The sequence below is a fragment of the Micropterus dolomieu genome, linkage group LG05, assembly GCF_021292245.1.
Source record: "Micropterus dolomieu isolate WLL.071019.BEF.003 ecotype Adirondacks linkage group LG05, ASM2129224v1, whole genome shotgun sequence".
Lineage (NCBI taxonomy): Eukaryota > Metazoa > Chordata > Actinopteri > Centrarchiformes > Centrarchidae > Micropterus > Micropterus dolomieu.
Genome location: NC_060154.1, coordinates 26,773,989 through 26,793,568, shown reverse-complemented (window position 1 = coordinate 26,793,568; position 19,580 = coordinate 26,773,989). Strand labels below are relative to the sequence as shown.

The window sequence follows — 19,580 nt, the reverse complement described above, 5'->3', positions numbered from 1 at the left end:
GGCCTAAACCTATGTAGACTTACTTACTTTCCACAACTGGTTGATACACTGTAGCTTTGAATTTCACACATTAGGCTATTGTATATTTGTTTCTCTTTAAAAAAAAACCCCAAACAGTTTCCCTGATGAAACAACACCAGTATTCATACAATATTACCATCAGTAGGACTATATATAAATATTTTTATAGGCCTACTTAAAATGTGTACATTCAGCAGGCTGCCTTCTTCATGTCTGTGACATTTGATTAATAGATATAGTTTAGAAATGTATTTTATGATCACTCCAGCCATGCCGTGTCTGTGTTGTGAGCAGTGATGGCAGGCACAGGGATGCACAGGTCTCCTCCCCTCGTCTGATCTGGGACCTGTCAGCTCAGTCCTCATCCAGCAGAGCCGCTGGCACCAATTATGGACAGCCCGGCACCGATATTTTTGGTGACGCTGCGTTCGGACAAAGGGATCAGACATGTTTCGCTGGAGAAATAGATGACATTTCTGTTTTGAAGATGGGATTATACAGAAGCAATCAGATGGGAATTCCTTGTTTGGTCGGCTTACAAAATTACGCGTGAAATAAGGCTTCGAACAGGTGAGCATTTACATTTAACAGTTAGATCCAGTAAAAGAAAATAGTTCTGCCATGCGTGAGAACAGGAGGATGTCTCAGACACGTTCTCAAAATTTATGGCATTCTCGTGTTCCTATTGTAGACTTCCCACTCAAACTTTCCTTGGGTGTTCTTACAGAGATTTAGGATAAATGTGGCTAATTTTTATTATTTTACCTTGTTGTTGAAATGTGTTATACAAATAAACTTGCCTTGCCTATAAAAGAATCTGCCTACATTTCTGCTTGAACTCTCAGGTGTTTCTTCAGTCTGTCGCAGCAACAGGTTTGTTGTGAAGGATGGTCAAATCCATTCCCACTAAAGCTGCCAAGGCGTTTATATTTTCAGCAGCATTTGCAGCATTTTGGTACAACTTATCATTCCCCTTAAAATTTTTCCTGCAAACACAAACGGCATAGTATACTGTGAAGCATAACAAGATATTCCAGTGTCATTACACTTCATTACAAGTCTTTTGCAGATGTTATGTATCCTATAAAGACTGTATTACAAACAGCGCAGGCCTAACATGATATTAAGATTTGTAGATTTGTAGGAGACTATAGAGAAGCTACCAGTCTATTAAATATCCTCATCACATCAACAAGTGAATTTACATTTATTTAATGAGGATGATGAGCAAAGAAAAGGTATATTAGTAAAAGGGATGTCTTGGTGAATACACAGCCTCTTAGTCAGTCTTGACATCGGGGTGCAGCAGAGCAACTAGTCTCCAGGAACAAAATCAAATTATAATAAGAATGTAATCACTAATTTGGATTTTGAAGATCCCTCTGTTGTATACCTACAGGTGATAACATCTTGAAGTAATTACACATCACTGAACCAAAGCATCATTAGGTCTATATTCATATACTGTAAACACTGACAGCATCACGTTAATCAGAGACTGTCTGATTTTGCTTGTGAATATGTATTGTCATCACTTTAAAATATCAGATATGAGTCTAGCTCGGGCTTTGAGCATCAGTAAATTCACCTCTGTTAGGTTGTTACTGGACACAATGGAATGAAGACTTTTTCCCAACACAGTTTATTTTCTTCACTTGTATCTTTATGTTCAAATTCCACCTGTGAAAGACACTGTGCTATATTGTACACTCGAAAGCAAGTAGATGTGTTAAAAAAGATTTTCTTTTTTTCAAAAAACTTCAAATGGCAGATATATTCACCACAATGCAGGAAGTGGGATGTGTTTCAATATTTTTACATCATTCTCTAGTCTGTGGCTTAATTCAGTTGTGGTTGTCACGTTTGAAAGCAAGAAAATGTAGGCAAAACATAGAAAAACATCACTGATTCCTAATAACCTCACCGTGCACTTTACCTTTTGTCAACCTTCAAGCACTCAGCTTCTTGGTGATTCTATCAGTGTGATTTAATTTAGTGGGGGTTGGTTAACTCCCTGGTATTAGCACTAATCTACATGTGAGCACGTGTTACAACCATTGGTGTTCTTCAGAGATCAGTGAGTCATTATTTACCAGTAAACAAAAAATCTATTATTTGAAGCAAAGTGCAAAATGTGTTTTTAGATTTGTAATTGGGTAGAATGATCTCAAAAGCCTTATCTCCATCTGCACTGTATCAAAATGTAAAAATAAGAATTTTTTAATGCAGTTTCTGGGGACATTACAGGAGCATATGGCTGACTTGGCTGTTTCTCCAGACTGTACCTGCACTGAAGAGAGTCACAGCCCTCAGCCACGTACAGTTGAACCTGCTCTTTAAGTGGTGCCCTGATAGACTTAACCTGCTGTATACATGACTGAATATAGCAACTACAGTCTACCTGTAAGCTTTAGCTTAGTTATTTTAAAAATCAGTTCCCAGAGAGAGGGCACTGATCCTCTTTAGTGTTAAGGACATAATGAGGATGTATTTTTAGGTGCTACTCTCAAACAAATGGTGAAAAATGGCGTTCAGTAAACACATCAACAACACAGCTCTCATGAGGAAAATAATGCTGTATGACTTCTGGCTTGTGAAATCTGATGTTTGTGCCATAATTTTGCAGTCTTATGTTGTATTTTTCTCTGTGTCTGTGTGCTCCAGGCCAGCAGAGCTGGTCACCGCAACATGGCAAAAATCGACAGCGAAAAGTCCTTTTTAACCAGACAGCGGTTGTCCAACAATAAGCATGATGAGGAGCTCGCTGTCATTGAAAATGGGGACAGCAGGTCTGATATTACCATGAACCTCTTAAGATTCAGGCTATGCTCAAAAATTCACTGCTTGCTACTTTTAAGTCAGGATTTTAGGAACTTTTGACTACTTCGCAGTGCCTTTTGCATTGTTGTATGAGTGCTTTAACTGTTCTGACAACTGAAGATACATTTTCAGACTGAAATTAGTCACTTTACTAGTAGAGTTTGAACAGCATGATCTTGAGCACACTCTAATTTATCCTCACCCTGTTGTCTTCCAGGGCTCATTCTCTTTGTGAAGACAACTCTGAGAGAGCACTGTCTTCAGAGTCCCACAGAGGCTCATTCACAGGTGCTGGGGCGATGGCAAGGTAAACTTCTGAAGTAGCCTAATACTTTAGAGTTCTTGTATAGTATTTACCAGTGGTGGAAACTTTTTTTAAAGATTTCTTGGGGAGGACAGTAGATAGAATGAGGAAAGAGGCAGAGAGATAGAGGGCAACATGCAGCAAGGTAAGTTTACTCTAGTACTGCACGATTTTGTGGTTCTTGTTGAGTATTTCCATTTGATTCTACTTTATACTTCTCCTCTCCAATACTTCAGAGCGGAAGATTCAAATTTTCACTCCACTGCATACATTTGACATTTAGTTACTGGTAACATTTCAGATTAAGATTTATAATAAAACCATATAATAATTGTTTATGTAAATTTATCTTCCAACACCTAGGTTGAGAACCAATGGACTAAACTACCTGTTTATAATGTATCAACCCCTCAACCAGCTACAACAGCAAAATACTGTTTACACATGGATACATTAGTATTAACAATCTAAAAAATTCATACAACTAAAGTAGAAGTTTGAATTATGGACTTACTTGTAATGAAGTATTTTTACATTGCTGTACTGGTACTTTACTTAAGGATCTGAATACTTCCCCCACCACTGGTATTTACAGATACTTGCAATGATAAAACAGTGTATTCCTAGACTAGACGGGTGTCACTTTGTTCTGTTTTACCTCCTGCTAACCCTCTAGGCTCTCTTACTTCTTCCTCATGCTGTGGAACTGGGCGTCTCACAGAGTAAACCCCGAAGCCGAGAGGCATGACTCTTTCCTAGAGCGCTTCAGAGGCCCTGAGCTTAAAGACCTCTCCAGTCGGGAGAGCAATGCCCAGTCTGTGGGCTACAACGACACAATCCGAAAAAGAAAGTAAGTACTGGACTTTGTAGCTGCAGCGCAGATCGTCAGTGCCTTAAAGTTTCATTAGGGCGCACAGTGACAATGGTTTCTTTGAAAATGTTCACACAAACTTCTCTCACCTGCTTTTTAAATTCAGGAGGAGGTTGAAAAGGGTGAAACTAATAAATTAGAATTCAACCACAACCTTTGGAAATGTAAATAAACTTTTTGCCAGCTGAAATCCATACACACCTGCTCCTCTGATATTGCTCTATTAGGTAACAACTATCTAACGGTCAAGCTTGGTTTTATATAATGGGTGGTATTAGCTAGTCACCTCAAACCACATTTGATGGGATAAATATATGTAACCTCCCCCGAGTTCAAAATGAGTTGTTCAAAATATTTTACAGGAAGAAAAAAAAGGGTTTGAAGAAAATTAAATGACATTTAGCATGTAATAAGAGGGAAATACATAACCGACACAGGACACAGAACAATTTTTGTCATTTCACGGTGTCTTTAAAGACAAAGAGCTTTGATGTCTGGCACTGGCAGGGTTCACTGTGTGATGTTGTCCTTTACTTCTTTCCAAAGTCTTGCCAGTAAGTGGCCGCTAGCTACTTACAACATGAATAACTGCAACAACACAGATGAGTAAGTGTGTGCATTTCTGTGTCAGAAAATAGAAGTAAAATAGAAATATTAGGATTAAGCTGGACATTATTAGCATTTTGTAGCTAATGTAGTATAATCAGCAGAAAGTAGCATAGCTTCTAGCACAGTCTAGCAAGTCCTTGAAACAAAACCTCTTCCAATTCTCCATTCCCCTTTGGTGTTTCCTCCTACATGACAGATAAAACTTCTGTCCCTTAGTTGGCTTGGGGGATTTTTTTGTGGCGAGATATGATGTGGGTTGTACTGATTTAACCTTAAGGGAATATGTAGTTATTCCCCAAAGGCATCTTCTGATAGTAAGCTAATAATGGTTTAAAGTGGCAAACTGAAACAAGACTGTATTATGATGCCGTCTGCTGGACAAATGGATGACCTGCACCAGATCTTCCAACAAAGCCTTGAATCCAAAACTGTGAAACATCCAGTAGACGCCCCCCCCCCCCCCCCCCCCCCCCCCCCCCCCCCCCCCCCCCCCCCCCCCCCCCCCCCCCCCCCCCCCCCCCAAACCCCAACCCCTGTCATGTAGACCTCTGACAGCTCCTCCTCGACCACCTGCGCCCTTTTTTACCACCAAAAAAACTAAACTTGTGATCCATAGCAAAAAAGAGGAGATTAAAAAAGATGAGAAAAAGGAGGAAGAGAAAAAAGATGAGAAGAAAGACGAGGACAAGAAGGAAGATGATAAGAAGGACGAGAAGAAAGAAGAGAACAAGGATGAGAAGAAAGATGAGAAGAAGGATGAAAAGAAAGATGCTAAGAAGGATGATAAGAAAGATGATAAAAAGAAAGAGGAGCCACCGTAAGTACACCAGAAAGTCTATTAGGAATTTAATTACAGAAAACACACATCTGTCTGTTTTATACTCAGTAGTATATAAAAAGTAACAAAATCTTGCAACAACATCAAGTAATGTTGAATTGTTTTTAGGAAAGAAATCTGGATTATGGATCCAGCCACAGACCAGTACTACAGATGGCTGAGCGTCGTCGCAGGCCCAGTATTTTATAACCTGATAATGATTGTAACAAGGTATTGTCCGTTTGGCAGACTTTAAAACGTATACACTCAGTGGGACATTTTCAAAATTTCAAACATATTCTGCTTTTCTTCTAGATCTTGTTTTAACGAACTCCAGGACAAATATACAAACCTCTGGATAGTCTTGGACTACACCTCAGATGTCATCTACTATGCAGACACATTTGTCAGATCGAGAACAGGTCGGATGTGTTTCACAATATTCTCTATGTACACCAAATTGTGCCCATTGTAATATTGGATTTGGCTCCTAATTTTGTGTTTGTCTCTCAGGTTACCTGGAACAAGGCCTGCTGGTAAAAGAGGCCAAGAAACTGAGAAGTAAATACAGAACAACATCTCAGTTCAAATATGATATAATCTCAATGATACCCACTGATCTCTGTTTCTGAAATTCGGATTCAACAACCCGGAGTTCAGATTCAACCGTCTCTGTAAAATCTCAAGGCTTTTTGAGTTCTTTGAGCGGACTGAAACCAGAACCAGCTTCCCGAACATGTTTCGCATCAGCAATCTTGTACTTTATATCCTCATTATTATCCACTGGAATGCTTGTATGTTCTTTGCCATTTCAAAAACCATTGGTTTTGGATCTGACACCTGGGTATATCCCAATATCAGCCATCCAGAGTATGGACGCTTGGCCAGAAAGTACATCTACTCCCTGTATTGGTCCACACTGACCCTCACCACCATTGGAGAGACCCCTGCACCAGTCAAGGATATTGAATACCTCTTTGTCATTGCTGACTTCCTCACTGGTGTGCTGATCTTTGCTAGTATTGTCGGTAATGTAGGTGCCATGATCTCCAACATGAACGCCTCTCGTGCTGAGTTCCAGGCGAAGATCGACTCCATAAAGCAGTACATGCAGTTCCGAAAGGTCACCAAAGACCTGGAAGCCAGGGTCATCAAGTGGTTTGACTACCTGTGGACTGAGAAGAAGACCTGCGATGAGAAGGAAGTTTTGAAGAACCTCCCTGACAAGCTCAAGGCTGAGATTGCCATCAACGTCCATCTGGATACGCTGAAAAAAGTGCGGATTTTCCAGGATTGCGAAGCCGGTCTGCTGATTGAATTGGTGCTCAAGCTGCAGCCGCAAGTGTTCAGTCCTGGAGATTACATCTGTAAGAAGGGGGATATTGGCAGAGAGATGTACATCATCAAGGAGGGGAAGCTCGCTGTCGTGGCAGATGATGGAGTCACTCAGTTTGTAGTGCTCAGTGATGGCGCATACTTTGGGGAAATCAGTATCTTGGGTATCAAGGGAAGTAAAGCAGGCAACAGGAGAACAGCAAACATCAGAAGTGTAGGCTACTCTGATCTCTTTGCCCTGTCCAAAGACGACTTGATGGAAGCTCTCACTGAGTATCCAGATGCCAAAAAAGCTCTGGAGGAGAAGGGGAAAGCCATCCTGATGAAAGACAACCTGATTGATGAGGAGGTCGCCAACGCCGGCGCCGACCCCAAAGACATAGAAGAGAAGATCGTCAAACTGCAGGCGAACATAGACATCCTGCAGACCAAGTTTGCCCAGCTGATGGCACAGTTAACCTCCAGCCAGATAAGGATGAAGCAGAGGGTCACTCAGATGGAGGCCAAAGTGAAATCCATACAACCAGAGGACCTGTCAGAAGTAATGGCCGACAAAGACAAAAAAGTGCAGTAATGAGTAATACATGAGGACTTGACAGGAAACGGAGGGATTTTTCATTTAGAGTAGTAGTGACACTTTTTAAAGGCCCATGTTTATATCTATTTATACATCTCTGTTTATTATAATCATGTCTCAAATTGTGTACATTGTATATACAGTTTTTGGTGTGTATGCTATGATTGACAGCCAATTTCATGTTATCATGAAAGTACTTGAGTATGTTGATCAGAAGCACAGAAAATGGCTTTTCAAAGCATAAGAATAATGAGGAAAGGTATTTTCCTGATCAGTATTGACATTTCCCCAGAAAATACATTGATCAATCTGTTAAGTATGAACGACAAGTCATACACAATGACTGCAATGTCCATTTCATACTGTATGTAAATGTACAAAATAAACCCAAATGCAGATCTGTTTATAAGTTATCAGCATACACTATCTGTTGTAAATTGAAATGTTATATGTGAATAAACCTTAAAGTGTTCATATAACATTTACTGAATCTGTTTAGATTGTCCTTTTCTATGTGATTACATGTTTATTTGATTATGTTAAGTGAGTCATATTAAACGGTCTTTACTGACTTTAAAGCACTTGGCCAAAAACTACACCATAAGAAAGAAACAGTTGAAAGATGCTATAAAGCTACGTAGAGCTGAGAGAAGCTGAAGAATGATCATTCTCTGGGGGTTGTCCCCTGACACATTACACATAGTCATGGGATCCACTGCAAATATAAAAATATTGACTACAGCAGCAGCGATTTTGACATCATAGGTTGTTACCAGAAATTCCTTCAATACATATTAATGACACATTTTATAGATTTTTTTTAATTTGCATTACAGTTGATTTACATAAGAGTTTCACATTATCTGCACATTCTTTATGTACCTGAGATATTCAGCCAAATAAAACATTTCATGTTACTCTTTTCCAGGCATTGCACATTTGGCAATTGCACTTAGCGTACAAGTGTGCAATCAAACACTTCATAGCAAACAAACCAAGGGAAGAGAAACATTTCTTTTAGGATGTGAAAGTCTGAACCGACCAGTCAGTAAGTACATTGTGAAACCCTGCAAGCTATTGAAACCAGATAGGGTCAGGTTCGCTGATTCACAACACACAGCATTCATTTTATATGTAATACAAGTGGCACAACACATAAATATTTTAAAATAACCTTTAGGACCTTTAGGTTAGTGGTGAGTTTGTTCTCACACTGACAGTTTAAATATAAGCTTGTCAGTGGGGCTTTGGGTTAGCAGTAATATAAAAAGTTTCACCTCAATAAACTACAATGACAATTGTAACCAAGGAGCACCATTATCCTCAGTTCACTCAGAGCAGAGGACTGAATACTGCTACACCATGAAGAACAAAAAATTTTTAAGAAAAATCAGATTATGTCAATAAATATACTGTAGGTGCTGGCATTCACTACAACTCAATGTATAAGTGCACTTTCACAGTTTCACAAATCAAATATTGTGCACGTTTGACCAGAAACAAAATACACAACAAAAAATCATTTAAGTGTTAAACTCTTTGGGAAACCTAATCTACGGTATTTGAAACTAACTCTCAAAGGCAGTTAGGCCTCAGAGTGAAAGGCTGACAGTGGAGAATGGTAGAGGTTGGTTAGGCACAGGGTTATTGCAGCATTTTGTTTCATGTCATGTCCTATACTCTGTATCTCTGTATTTATATGATTCTCCCTTTTTGTTCAAATGAAGTCAGAAGACTTTCTTTGTTGATCTGTCACAGCATCCCAAATCCTTTGGCATAAGTGATGGCCTTCAGGAGTCTTTCTTTCAGTTTTTCCTTGGAGGAGTACTCTGGGAGGAGCAGTGCATTAAAGCAGGTGTGAGAGGTCGGTAGCCTGAAAAACAGGATGAAAGTGAAGAGTAAGAACGTTTTGAATCTTTACTCAATTCCATAAACACAAGGACAAAATAACAAAGAAGTAACTAACTGTCTATTACTGGTATATTTTTAGGTATGTTTGACATTACAGACAGAATGTCCTGATTGAATCTGCCCTCTCTAAAAACCAAACGGGGCAAAAGGTCTTACCTGATCATCTATTGTGTCTGAAAATATCGAAATAAAACCTCCAAAAGGCTGACTGTTCTGTACCTGTCTGTGTCGGAGCCATTCTTGGCGATGATCATTTTTAATTTGCCGAGCCCGCCAACTGGTGCTCTGTCTGTGCCGGTAGTAAACTGAAGAAACAGCCTCTTCTGCTCCTCTCCAAACGAGTGAATTGTTTCCCAGAAATCTCTGTGAGCACAAAAGACAACTTTAAGCAGCAATGCCAGTCAGTGGCAATTTTGTAATGAGACCTGCTGCTCAAACCATGTCTCAACTTTACTAGTGTATAAAGGTATAACAGACTTACTTGATTATTTGACTGTCTTTGCTATAACCGCCATCATATTCTGTTGTCTTTTCAAGTGCTTCAAAGTCAAGTTTCTGTGAAATAAAGAGATTGCTATGTAAGTCTTAAAACCCTGGTAATAAAATAAAGAAAATCTAAATTACATTTTGTTTCCTCACCCTGCTTCCGCAGATAAGCATCTCTACTTCCTCAGGTCTAAACAAATATTTCAGTGGGGACTCATTTGTGACAATTAGAAAACCTTTTTTGAAGGCTTTGAATTGTCTCTCCACGCTCTTGTTCAGTATGTAATCGGCATACAGGTCCACAAACTCCTGTGGATTATGGATGGAAAGGGCAAAAACACCAGTTATATGCACATCAAAGCAATTATTTACATTCTTTCATAACAACAGCAAAATGAATGTGAATCTTTGAACAGTCAGTCGTGTATTATGTGTATATTAAGTGATGTTTCTATACACTTTCTCTCATCAGAGAGTAACAAACCCGCAGCTCTAACACTGAGGAATTAAGATATTTCACCTGTCTATTCTCCTTTGTAACAGGGATCTGGTCTCCCTGCTCCTTTAAGTCATATAAGACCGGGTTTCCAAAAAGGTCTGTATGTGATATCTGGAAGGTGAGCATCATGTCTTCCTCTACATTGCCTGTATATTCAAGCAACTCCTTCAGACTCTGGTAGAGAACCTGCAAGAAGAAAAGCATTGGCTGTTAAAAAAATGCTTCTGGATTTTGGAAGAGTTAGTTGAGAAGATTGATACCACTCTCATGTATAAATATGAAGCTACAGCCACCAGACGACAGTTAGCTTAGCTTAGCATGCAGACTAGTAACGTGGAAACAGCTAACCCGTCTTTATCTGAAAATAGGAAAAACAACTGCGAGCAGAGGTATCAATTTTCTCATCTAAATCTCGGCCGGAAAGTGAATAAGCAGGTTTCCCAAAGTGTTGCTTGTAGTTTCTTTCCAGCAACTGCTGCATACTTTTTTTGTCTAGTAACGCTACAATACCAAACACATCTTCAGCAATAGAAGCTGTCTGCAAAACATATCTGGAAAAACTGAACTGATGTGTTGTCTTTCCCTGTATGTGAACTATGGAGAAAGTTACTGTACTGCATGTGAGTCTGACAGGTCCAGGAAGGTCCCTTTCTTGCCCATGAGTTTCCTGTAGACAACCATGGGGAAATGTACGTCTAAGATGCAGTTGTTGTAAATGGCGAGTCCCAGAACGAGTCCAACAAGAGTGTACTGTGCTTCGTTTTCCAGTGAAGATGAATTAAACCAAAAGAGTTTTGTGTCATCGTCGTAGGTGAACATTCCTGTACAGAAAGTCAAACACAGAGAGGGAAATACCGGTAAGGAAAATACTTACTTCTACTTATTTAAAGAGGTGGTATTATGCTCATTTTCAGGTTCAAAATCTTATTTAGGGGTTGTACCAGAACAGGTTTACATGGTTTCGTTTTCAAAAAACACCATATTTTTGTCATACTGCACATTGTTGCAGCTCCTATTTTCACCCTGTGTTGAAGGCTTCGTTTTAGCTATGAAGTGATACATCTTGTCTCTAAATGATCTTTGTTGGGAGTTTCACATGTGCAGTTCCTAGTTAAGGACTACTAGCCAATCAGAAGCACAGAGGGGAGGGTCAGTGAGAAGCAAACATGGCTTCGCTTCGGTTATACATGTTGCCGACCAGCTTGGCAACATGGACTGGAGCAAGAGTTTCAGAGTGGTGAGTTATTAATCTGTAACAAAAGTATCTTTCATCCATAAAGTTTTAACTGAGCTCTGTCTCTACATCACAGTAACAACTTTATGTCCATTGACTGCCTGGAGGGGAAGGGGAGAGGAGAGGTGTGTGCTCTAGCTCACTGTTTTTCCACGTTCCGCGTTTTTGAGGGCGTGTCGGAGTAGCTGCTTGGCGAGCGTTACATGAGGCGCATTTAGCTTTCATCCCTGTGTCGTCACAGGGATGAAAGGGAAGCGGCTAGACTACAAACGAGCTGTTCGGGCTTCACTTTGCAAACCTGTTACATGCACAAGAAAGGTATATAACTCAATAAAGGAGAGGGAAAAAGCCAAAAAGCATAGTACCACCTCTTTAACTGTTCTTCTTAGTTCTTATATCTGTACAATATATTTGAAGCTACAGTCATTACATTAGCTTAGCACAAAGACTGGAATCGGGGTGAAAGAGCTAGCTTGGCTCTGTCCAAAGGTAACAAAACCAGTGCCTCTAAAGCTCACTCATATCTGGTTGGCTTAATCCATACAAATTCCTATAGACGCCCTTGCGATGGACTGGCGACCTGTCCAGGGTGTACCCGCCTTTCGCCTGATGTCAGCTGGGATTGGCTCCAGCCCCTCACGACCGAGTACGCATGATAAGCAATTGACGATGGATGGATGGAAGGATTCCTATAGACCACACCAGCATGACTTTGCACTAACAACAGTCAGCTGTTACTGTAACATTTTAAGATATTTAGTTAAACACGGTGGCCCGAGCTATCTGATGTTTCTGCTTGCTTACTTTATGTACTGTGTTGCCTTGCTAGCGTCTTAAGCCCTTTTTCCACCGCATAGTATCAGCTTGACTCGACTTTGTTTGGTTTTCCATTGTGGAAAAGTTGTACCTGTACCTGCTTCCAGAAACTTTTTTTGGTATCACCTCCGTTGAGGTTCCAAGCGAGCTGAGGCGATACTAAAATGTGACGTAAAAATCCAGCAGACTACTGATTGGTCAGAGAGAATCGTCACTATTCACTACATCATCATTGTGCGCACCAGACAGAGGCGAGCAACAGAAAGTTTTATATTTTACAGTTTTTGTATGTAATTTCACTAAATCCACTTCTGAGAAGTTTTGAGGTGAGAAATCATCTGTGTAGATTTAAAATATTGACAGTTTTACGAAAAGTGATGGCGGAACAAAAAATGTGCTTGAAAGTTTTCAGTGTTGAGGAGCGCCAAAAGTGGCGGCGGGGGAAGCCTGTGTCAACACGCGGGAGTAGCTCCCGAGGCCGGCCAGCCGCCTGCTCACAGAGCCCTCTGGTCCCGCTGTCACACAGACCACCGCAGTAACAACGGCAGAGGAAAACACAGCTGAAAGGTTTTCATACCGCTGTCTTTACATTCTGAGGAATGTTGAAATGTTTTAACTTAAATAAAGAGAAAGCTGTGTGGATCCCTGGTGTGTGTGCTGCATTGAACATTACGTTGCGGCATTTGTATGTGGCGTCGCTATGACGACCAGCTACACTGAGGGCTACTATCTCTGGGTACTATCTGCAGTGGAAGACGGTGCACGGCCAAACGGAGTCGAGTAGAGTCGAGTAGAGTCGAGGCGAGTTGAGCTGGTACTGGTAATGGAAAAGCGCCATTTGTTAAATCTACCCAACAGCGACATCTCACCGCTGGTTGAATTAGTTTTGGGTATACTCAAGCTTTCCTTTTTTTTAAAATGTAAATTAGATTCCCAACCTATCATTATTGAAAGTGCTGTTATTAATGAGCTCTGAAAGCATAAAGCATGCATTTTAGGTGAATGAGATGTATACAATTCGAAATAACATAATGAAAAATACGCAGGGGTTTTCTGCGTGGGACATACATACATAGGAAGCAAATAGGAAAACTGTAAAAGTCTGTGATCACTGTGATTTCATATCTCACCTATGTCAGGATTGAAAATTTCCTCCAAGACCAACTGAAAGAACTCCTTTGAAACTCCTCCCTCGTCTACACCTTGCTCCCCCTCAAACTCAACAAACAGCTGCTTCCTCAGGTCAGATGGATTCTCCATGGAGATCATCTCCAGCTGCAACGCAGTAGGGGTGAGGTGGATGTTGAAGTAACTGACAAGCAGGACTGTGCCTCAATTTGACATCCCATGCACATGCAACAGTAATATATGATGATGTAACTCACTCTGACAAGGGCGTCGTCAATGATGTGATCTCTGCGTACTTTTAGCTTGAGATAGGGGTTAGGCGGCTGGCCCTGGACCATGCTGTAGAGGGCCGTGAGGCGTCGCTCGCTGTACATCCTGATCCTGTTGTCATAGTACAGTCCTTGGTTCTTAGTGATGACATTGAGTATGAAGGGGCAGCTCTGGAAAGAAAACTTGGTTTCGGCGTTGACCTTGAAGAAGGTGAAATCCTTGTCCATCTCCACCACTTCGTTCACTGACTCGTTAATAAAATCCTCAAAGGGGATGAGGGGTCTTATGCTATCTATCGGTCTGACGCCCAGCTCTTTCTCCAGAGGATCGACCCGGGGACCCTTCTTATAGAGGCGCTCCTCCCCCAGCAGCTCATGCAGGGTGAGCTCATCGGACTCAGAGTCTTCCTCGTCGTCCTCGTTGTGCTCCACATCAACATCACCACCCAGGATACTTGCGTAGAAGACAACTTTTAAACACTGGGTCGCAGCCACCACAGCCTCGTCATCATTTACCAGATTTTCGCCGTCATATTCATTGCTGACGACTGTGAAAGTGATAAGCTGCTGGAAGGTCTCCATCATACGGCGTGTGTGCGGGAGACCGTACACAGACCAGAGCTTTGACAGCCTGGCGAGCGCAGTGACCGGCAGTTTGCTCATCGCTTTGCAGAACTGCGGCAATGCCACCTCCAGGTACTCCGGGCTGTGAAGGTTACTGTTCTCCAGCACGATGATGAAGATATTCAGGTAATCTGGGTTGGTTTCATACACATCAAGGTATTCCAGGTCAAGTTCCATATTTGGAGTGAGGTAAATAAGAGCGTTTACAAGAGCTGCCTCTACCTGGTCGATGTTTAGGAGTCTGTCATAGACTCTCCTCACGGCGTCGATGTCCACCGTAACCTCATAAGGTTCGAACACTTCATCATGCCCCTCATCTGGTAGAGCAGCTGCAGAGGACGCACCCGTCTTCTCTAAGGCTTGCTCACTCCGCTTCTCGCGTTTGTCCATATCTGTGGGTTTAAAAGAGTCGAGGTTTTCAGTAGTCTTGAGTTCATCCTTCCTGAAACTCTTCACCAGGGCGTCCGTGTTGGAGAAAACCCTGCCGATGATGCGGATGAGGGCAGAGTAGTCTCCGTTCTCCTCGCAGAAACTCAGGATCCTACGTACAATGGTCTCTGTGAGATAGTGAACATCTGGACAGAAACAACAAAAGGAATATTTTATTAACACAGGGAATTGATTCAAAGTCAGTGCCCACGAGAGTCAGGGTCAGTTTTACAGTACCTGAGAAGTCCTCCTTGGTGGGACAGAGGTCTGTCCTGCTCATCCTGCTGTCCAGATGAGTGTTGTCGTTGGCACTGGAGTCTGAATGTGGGTTGTCAGATGATTCTTTCTTGGAGGGGTGAGGATTGCAGAGTTTGGCATTAATTTTAAACAGCTCAAGCGCTTTGGCGGCTGCTGAATTGTTATCCAAAGGTTGAAAATCACAGCACGATGCGCAAAACTCATTCGTGCAGTCGCCATTTCCACAGCCTTCAGTTAACTGTCGGAAGTAGCGCTCAATCAGATGCTTTGCAGCCGCTCTGTTCCTGCGTGAGATATTTAAACAGGAAGTCAGGCTGATGATTCAAAGTCATCTATAGTCAGAAGCAAAAAAATAAACACATTCTTGCAATGCAAATCATGAAATATATTCAGTGTATTTCGCTACCCAACACAACTGAATATTGAGCAAACACTTCTACACATGTTGTTCTAAAAGGTAAAGACATAATGGCACAGAGTCTGGACAAATGTTAGTTGAACTAGTTGCATGTATATTAGTGTAGTTACTAGTTTAACTAGTTGCGTGAAGTCTGAATACAGTGACTTACATTCGGCTGGATTCAGGTACCCTCCTGCAGGCTTAACTTACAGTCTGAAAGAAAAGTTCAACAATAATGTAACATTTTACTTAGCCTTCTGTGAATAAACAGCAAGTTATCCAATCAATGGATCTTGGTCAACCAAGGATTTAGGTTTTAGCCCTTTAGTCATCATGAACTATGTATCATAATGGAAAATGGGCATGCATCTGGTATACCCCAACCTACACTTGATGTTTGAGGCACATACTGATTGAGAATTGTAACCCAGACATAGAGGTAGTGGGCGATTCTGGGGTCTGGTGTGTCTGACATGAGGCCCTCACCTCACATCCATCTACTGTTGCTGATGTGGCCCTTTGCCTCTACCTTTCCAAACCTATTAGAACATTTTTTGCAGGACACTGCGTCCTGTTGCGCTTTATCAGTCAGTTGATAGTTTAAATCATCGCTGCACTCATTAAACAAACTCTAATTCATTCACTACGTTTAAGAGACAATGACGCATCGCTTTATGACACACCCATTTATTATCACCTCGCTCATTCAGTCACAGTTGTAACAACTGTTCGTGTCACCGTGCGTAACAGTCAACTCAGCTGTGCGTAAGAGCTAGGTTAATGGCGTATAAAAACATCTGCGGCACACAGCTTTCTACTCTCTCTCCTGTCCGTCAGCGTGACTTCAACTTCAATATACTGACAGTGTTAAAGTGCATTCTTATATTTTAGGGTTCGCTCTTTAAAAGCAGGACTGCTCAAGCCCTTTCCGGTTCACTTATTCAGTGGCTGTAATAACTCTTTATTTTTATTATTTTCTTTATTCCTTTATTAAGGTTTTTATTGCAAAATAGAGAGTGGCTGTATTTACACCATTTTGTTACATCTGCCACACTGTAAATATGGACAGAGATATGGAGTGGAGGGTCTAGCAGATTTTTTCTATGTCCAAAGAAATGTTTAATAGGGCTCGGGAGGCTCTCGCTTTTTTTGTATGAAATTAAATATAAGATTCAGTCCCCCTCCCCACTCCAACAAATTCGTACCGTCCCTTACAAATAATTAATAAGTTTACCGCTGCTTTGCCACGTGCGGAAACAATGCCCATTTTTAATTTGGAGACTGATTATTCAGTGACTTGTGAACATAGACTCAGAAAAGTGAAAGAGGCTAAACTCAACACACGCATTTATTCATTTACGCTCTCTGTAATGTTTAGGGCCCTGATTTGTCCATGTAGATGGCAATCACGTTTCTAAAATTGTGACTGATTAAGAGGCAGGACTAACAGGCAGAGCAGAGTACACCGGTGTTGAGCCAAATGTGTGTGTTTTCTGTGGAGGCAGCAACAAGCTGCAGAAGAAAGAAAAGTCTAATTTAATTAATGTACAGAGACAGTTAGTAGCCTGGCTAATTTATAATAAGTCTGTCACACTGCTACACAGTTGTGTGTATTGCACTGTGTGTGAGAGCTAATAGACTGCAGATAGCAACAGGTTAGCATCATCGTACGAACACTGGAGCCCCTGACAGCGCTGTATGTGACCAGCTGTTAATGTTATGGTTTCGAGGGAGACTGTCCTGTGCCTGTTTTCATCTTCATCTTTGTGAAAGGATTGCAAAACATGAGAACAGAGGGAGTCATCTGGACGATGCTGTGAAACTGGGCTCAACGTTACTTGCGCCCAACAGGCGCTCCAGTGAGCAGTACAACAAACACTGCGGGGCCACGCCGCGGACTGTCTTAAAAACTTCAGTCACCCAGAAGTTTGCCCAGAGGAAAAACCGCTGTGTAGCCTGTCTCCTCATGTGAACGTACATTGGCATACAGTCTTTCCGTTTTGATTGCAGGATCTCTGTGGAAAGCGGCTATAGAAAGGCTCTGGATCCCTAAAACGTTGTCTGTGCGCGTCGTTGACTTCATTGGTGTTGAGCTTACTGCTCTTTGCCTATGGCCCTGTAGGCTCATTTGTTCTGAGCTTGGTTGTGTCTGCTTAAATATTGCATTCTTAATTTACGTTTGTAACAGTGGTACTGTAACTTGTGTAAATGCTCTCTCATGTGTTTTGTGGAGCCATGCTGTTTGTTGACATGTTAAAAAACACAGAAGCAAGAGAGAGTAGTGTAGTTTTACTGGTATTTATGTTTTGAAATGGTTGGTGCTCCACCATTTTTACATATAAATATGACACTAGTCAAATCGGTTGTTAAAAAGTGGGATATTGCAAGAATAACTATCCTAGTTATTTGTAACACCAAACTTATTATGTTAACAAATAATTACACAACACTATACAGACACATATCGTATATTTCATTTCAATTTGAATTTAAAGGAAAATTGACATCCATGATGTCTGTAATCTTGAGTAGGCTTGTTCACAGTAAATGTTTTGTTCCTCCCCGTCACCTCACTCCTACAAATAAAAGCTGTATTTGTCTTTTTAAGGAAAAGGTTAACTTGCCTATTTAAAGAACAATTAATTGCCTAACACATACAGATACCACATCAAACAGGATTTTTATGGAATGTTAACTGAACTGGTTTTAGTCTATGGACATTAGACAATTTTAACTGTAAAATAAGAAACCAAAAGTATATCAGTCTGTGATTCCTTAACTCATATTTTTATGCAGTATTCAACTAGTCTATTTACTGCATAATAGAATTCCTGAAATTCAGTTATGGCTTTTGGTTTAGTGTGCCACCCCAGGATTTTCAGTGGCCCCCTCTGGGAAAATTTCCTGGGGGCGCCACTGATTTTGGGCTGCCAGAGATGTAGCTTGAGAGCAGCTGTATGACGCTAAAACCTTTTTATTACGCCTGTTAAGATTAATTTTGTGCGTTTTTCCCCATGACCTAACTTATCCGAGAAAAACATGTCTAGTTTTTGTGTGTTTTTTTTAAACCAGTGTATGCATCCTGGTTACATTACGCGCACTAGTTATTAACCTAGCCACATTAGCAACATTTCAGCACCAACGTGATTTTGCAAAAACTTGACAGCTGACTGGCGAGCTGTCAGACAGCACTGGTTATATTGGTCACAGCAACTTGTGGTGCTTTCCTACTTGTACCGCCTCAAGCTAGCTTATTAAATATATTAATTAACAAGCTAAGGAAGTGAACAAGACACCAAACAACGCCATGTCTCGGCCAGCTTCTTGTACTAACCTGTGATTTGAACAGGGTTATATCCTGTCTGTCTGTCTGTCTGTCAGTCAGTGACAGTGCAAAAAAACCCGTCCTGTCAGCCTGAGAGCTGCTGTTTCAGCGACATTCAGTCCGCTCGACTCCCCGACACTCCTTTTAAAACACCTTCAGTTTGTTCAACGACACGCAGCCTGGGTGAGGCTCAAGTGTGGCAACGTTAGGAAGTCGTAATACCTTATTGTTTGTAAGTCAGAGCAAAATACCCTCGCTACCATCTTGTAAACAAGAGCATGATATATCCCGGCATGCAGCGCGCCGCTGTCAAACATCATGCACCCTCCCACCTAGAGCAAAAACACACCCGAAATAAACTATATCATTTCAAAAAAAAAAAACAATACACATAAATATGGCAGCGTTTAAGCTCATTTCATTTATTTATTGAAACGTTGTTAACAATTTAACCAGGCAGGACGTTTATGTGTCAAGACCATAGACTGTATAAAAAAGGTCAACACTCACGTTTCTCTTATTCTCTAACTACACAATCAGTGCAATCCACACACTGTAAAGTGCCATAAACACACTCTAACTTTAAGAAAACACACCGTCTAAAAGCTTTACATGAAATACATTTCGTGGATGAATTAAAGACAGTGGGCCAATAAAGAGTATGTATAGCCTACGTGTACACTATATTATTGTTTTAGGACATCCCTGCAAATCAATGGATTCAGGTGTTTCAATCACTTCCATGGCCACAGGATAATAAAATCAAGCACCTAGGCATGCAGGCTGCTTCTACAAACATTTGTGAAAGAAGGGATCGCTCTCAGGAGTTCAGTGAATTCAAGCCTGG

At 41.1% G+C, this 19,580-nt stretch overlaps 2 protein-coding genes across 2 annotated transcripts; one reads left to right on the top strand and one right to left on the bottom strand.

The window, feature by feature from the left end:
• The first annotated feature begins 414 nt into the window (after positions 1-414).
• cnga3a (cyclic nucleotide gated channel subunit alpha 3a) lies at positions 415-7,839 on the top strand. The gene is given in 8 exon segments (XM_046049720.1): positions 415-591; positions 2,686-2,810; positions 3,059-3,148; positions 3,822-3,995; positions 5,572-5,673; positions 5,758-5,864; positions 5,956-6,060; positions 6,063-7,839. Coding segments are annotated over 7 exon segments (1,968 nt in total). The 5' UTR covers positions 415-591; positions 2,686-2,709; the 3' UTR covers positions 7,352-7,839.
• A 316-nt stretch (positions 7,840-8,155) lies between these two features.
• ube3a (ubiquitin protein ligase E3A) lies at positions 8,156-19,002 on the bottom strand. The gene is made up of 11 exons (XM_046049719.1): positions 18,743-19,002; positions 15,578-15,621; positions 14,988-15,292; positions 13,686-14,896; positions 13,431-13,575; positions 10,866-11,071; positions 10,272-10,436; positions 9,905-10,060; positions 9,747-9,820; positions 9,485-9,628; positions 8,156-9,227 (listed from the first exon to the last, which is right to left on the bottom strand). Coding segments are annotated over exons 2-11 (2,529 nt in total). The 5' UTR covers positions 15,580-15,621; positions 18,743-19,002; the 3' UTR covers positions 8,156-9,106.
• Between the last annotated feature and the right edge of the window lie 578 nt (positions 19,003-19,580).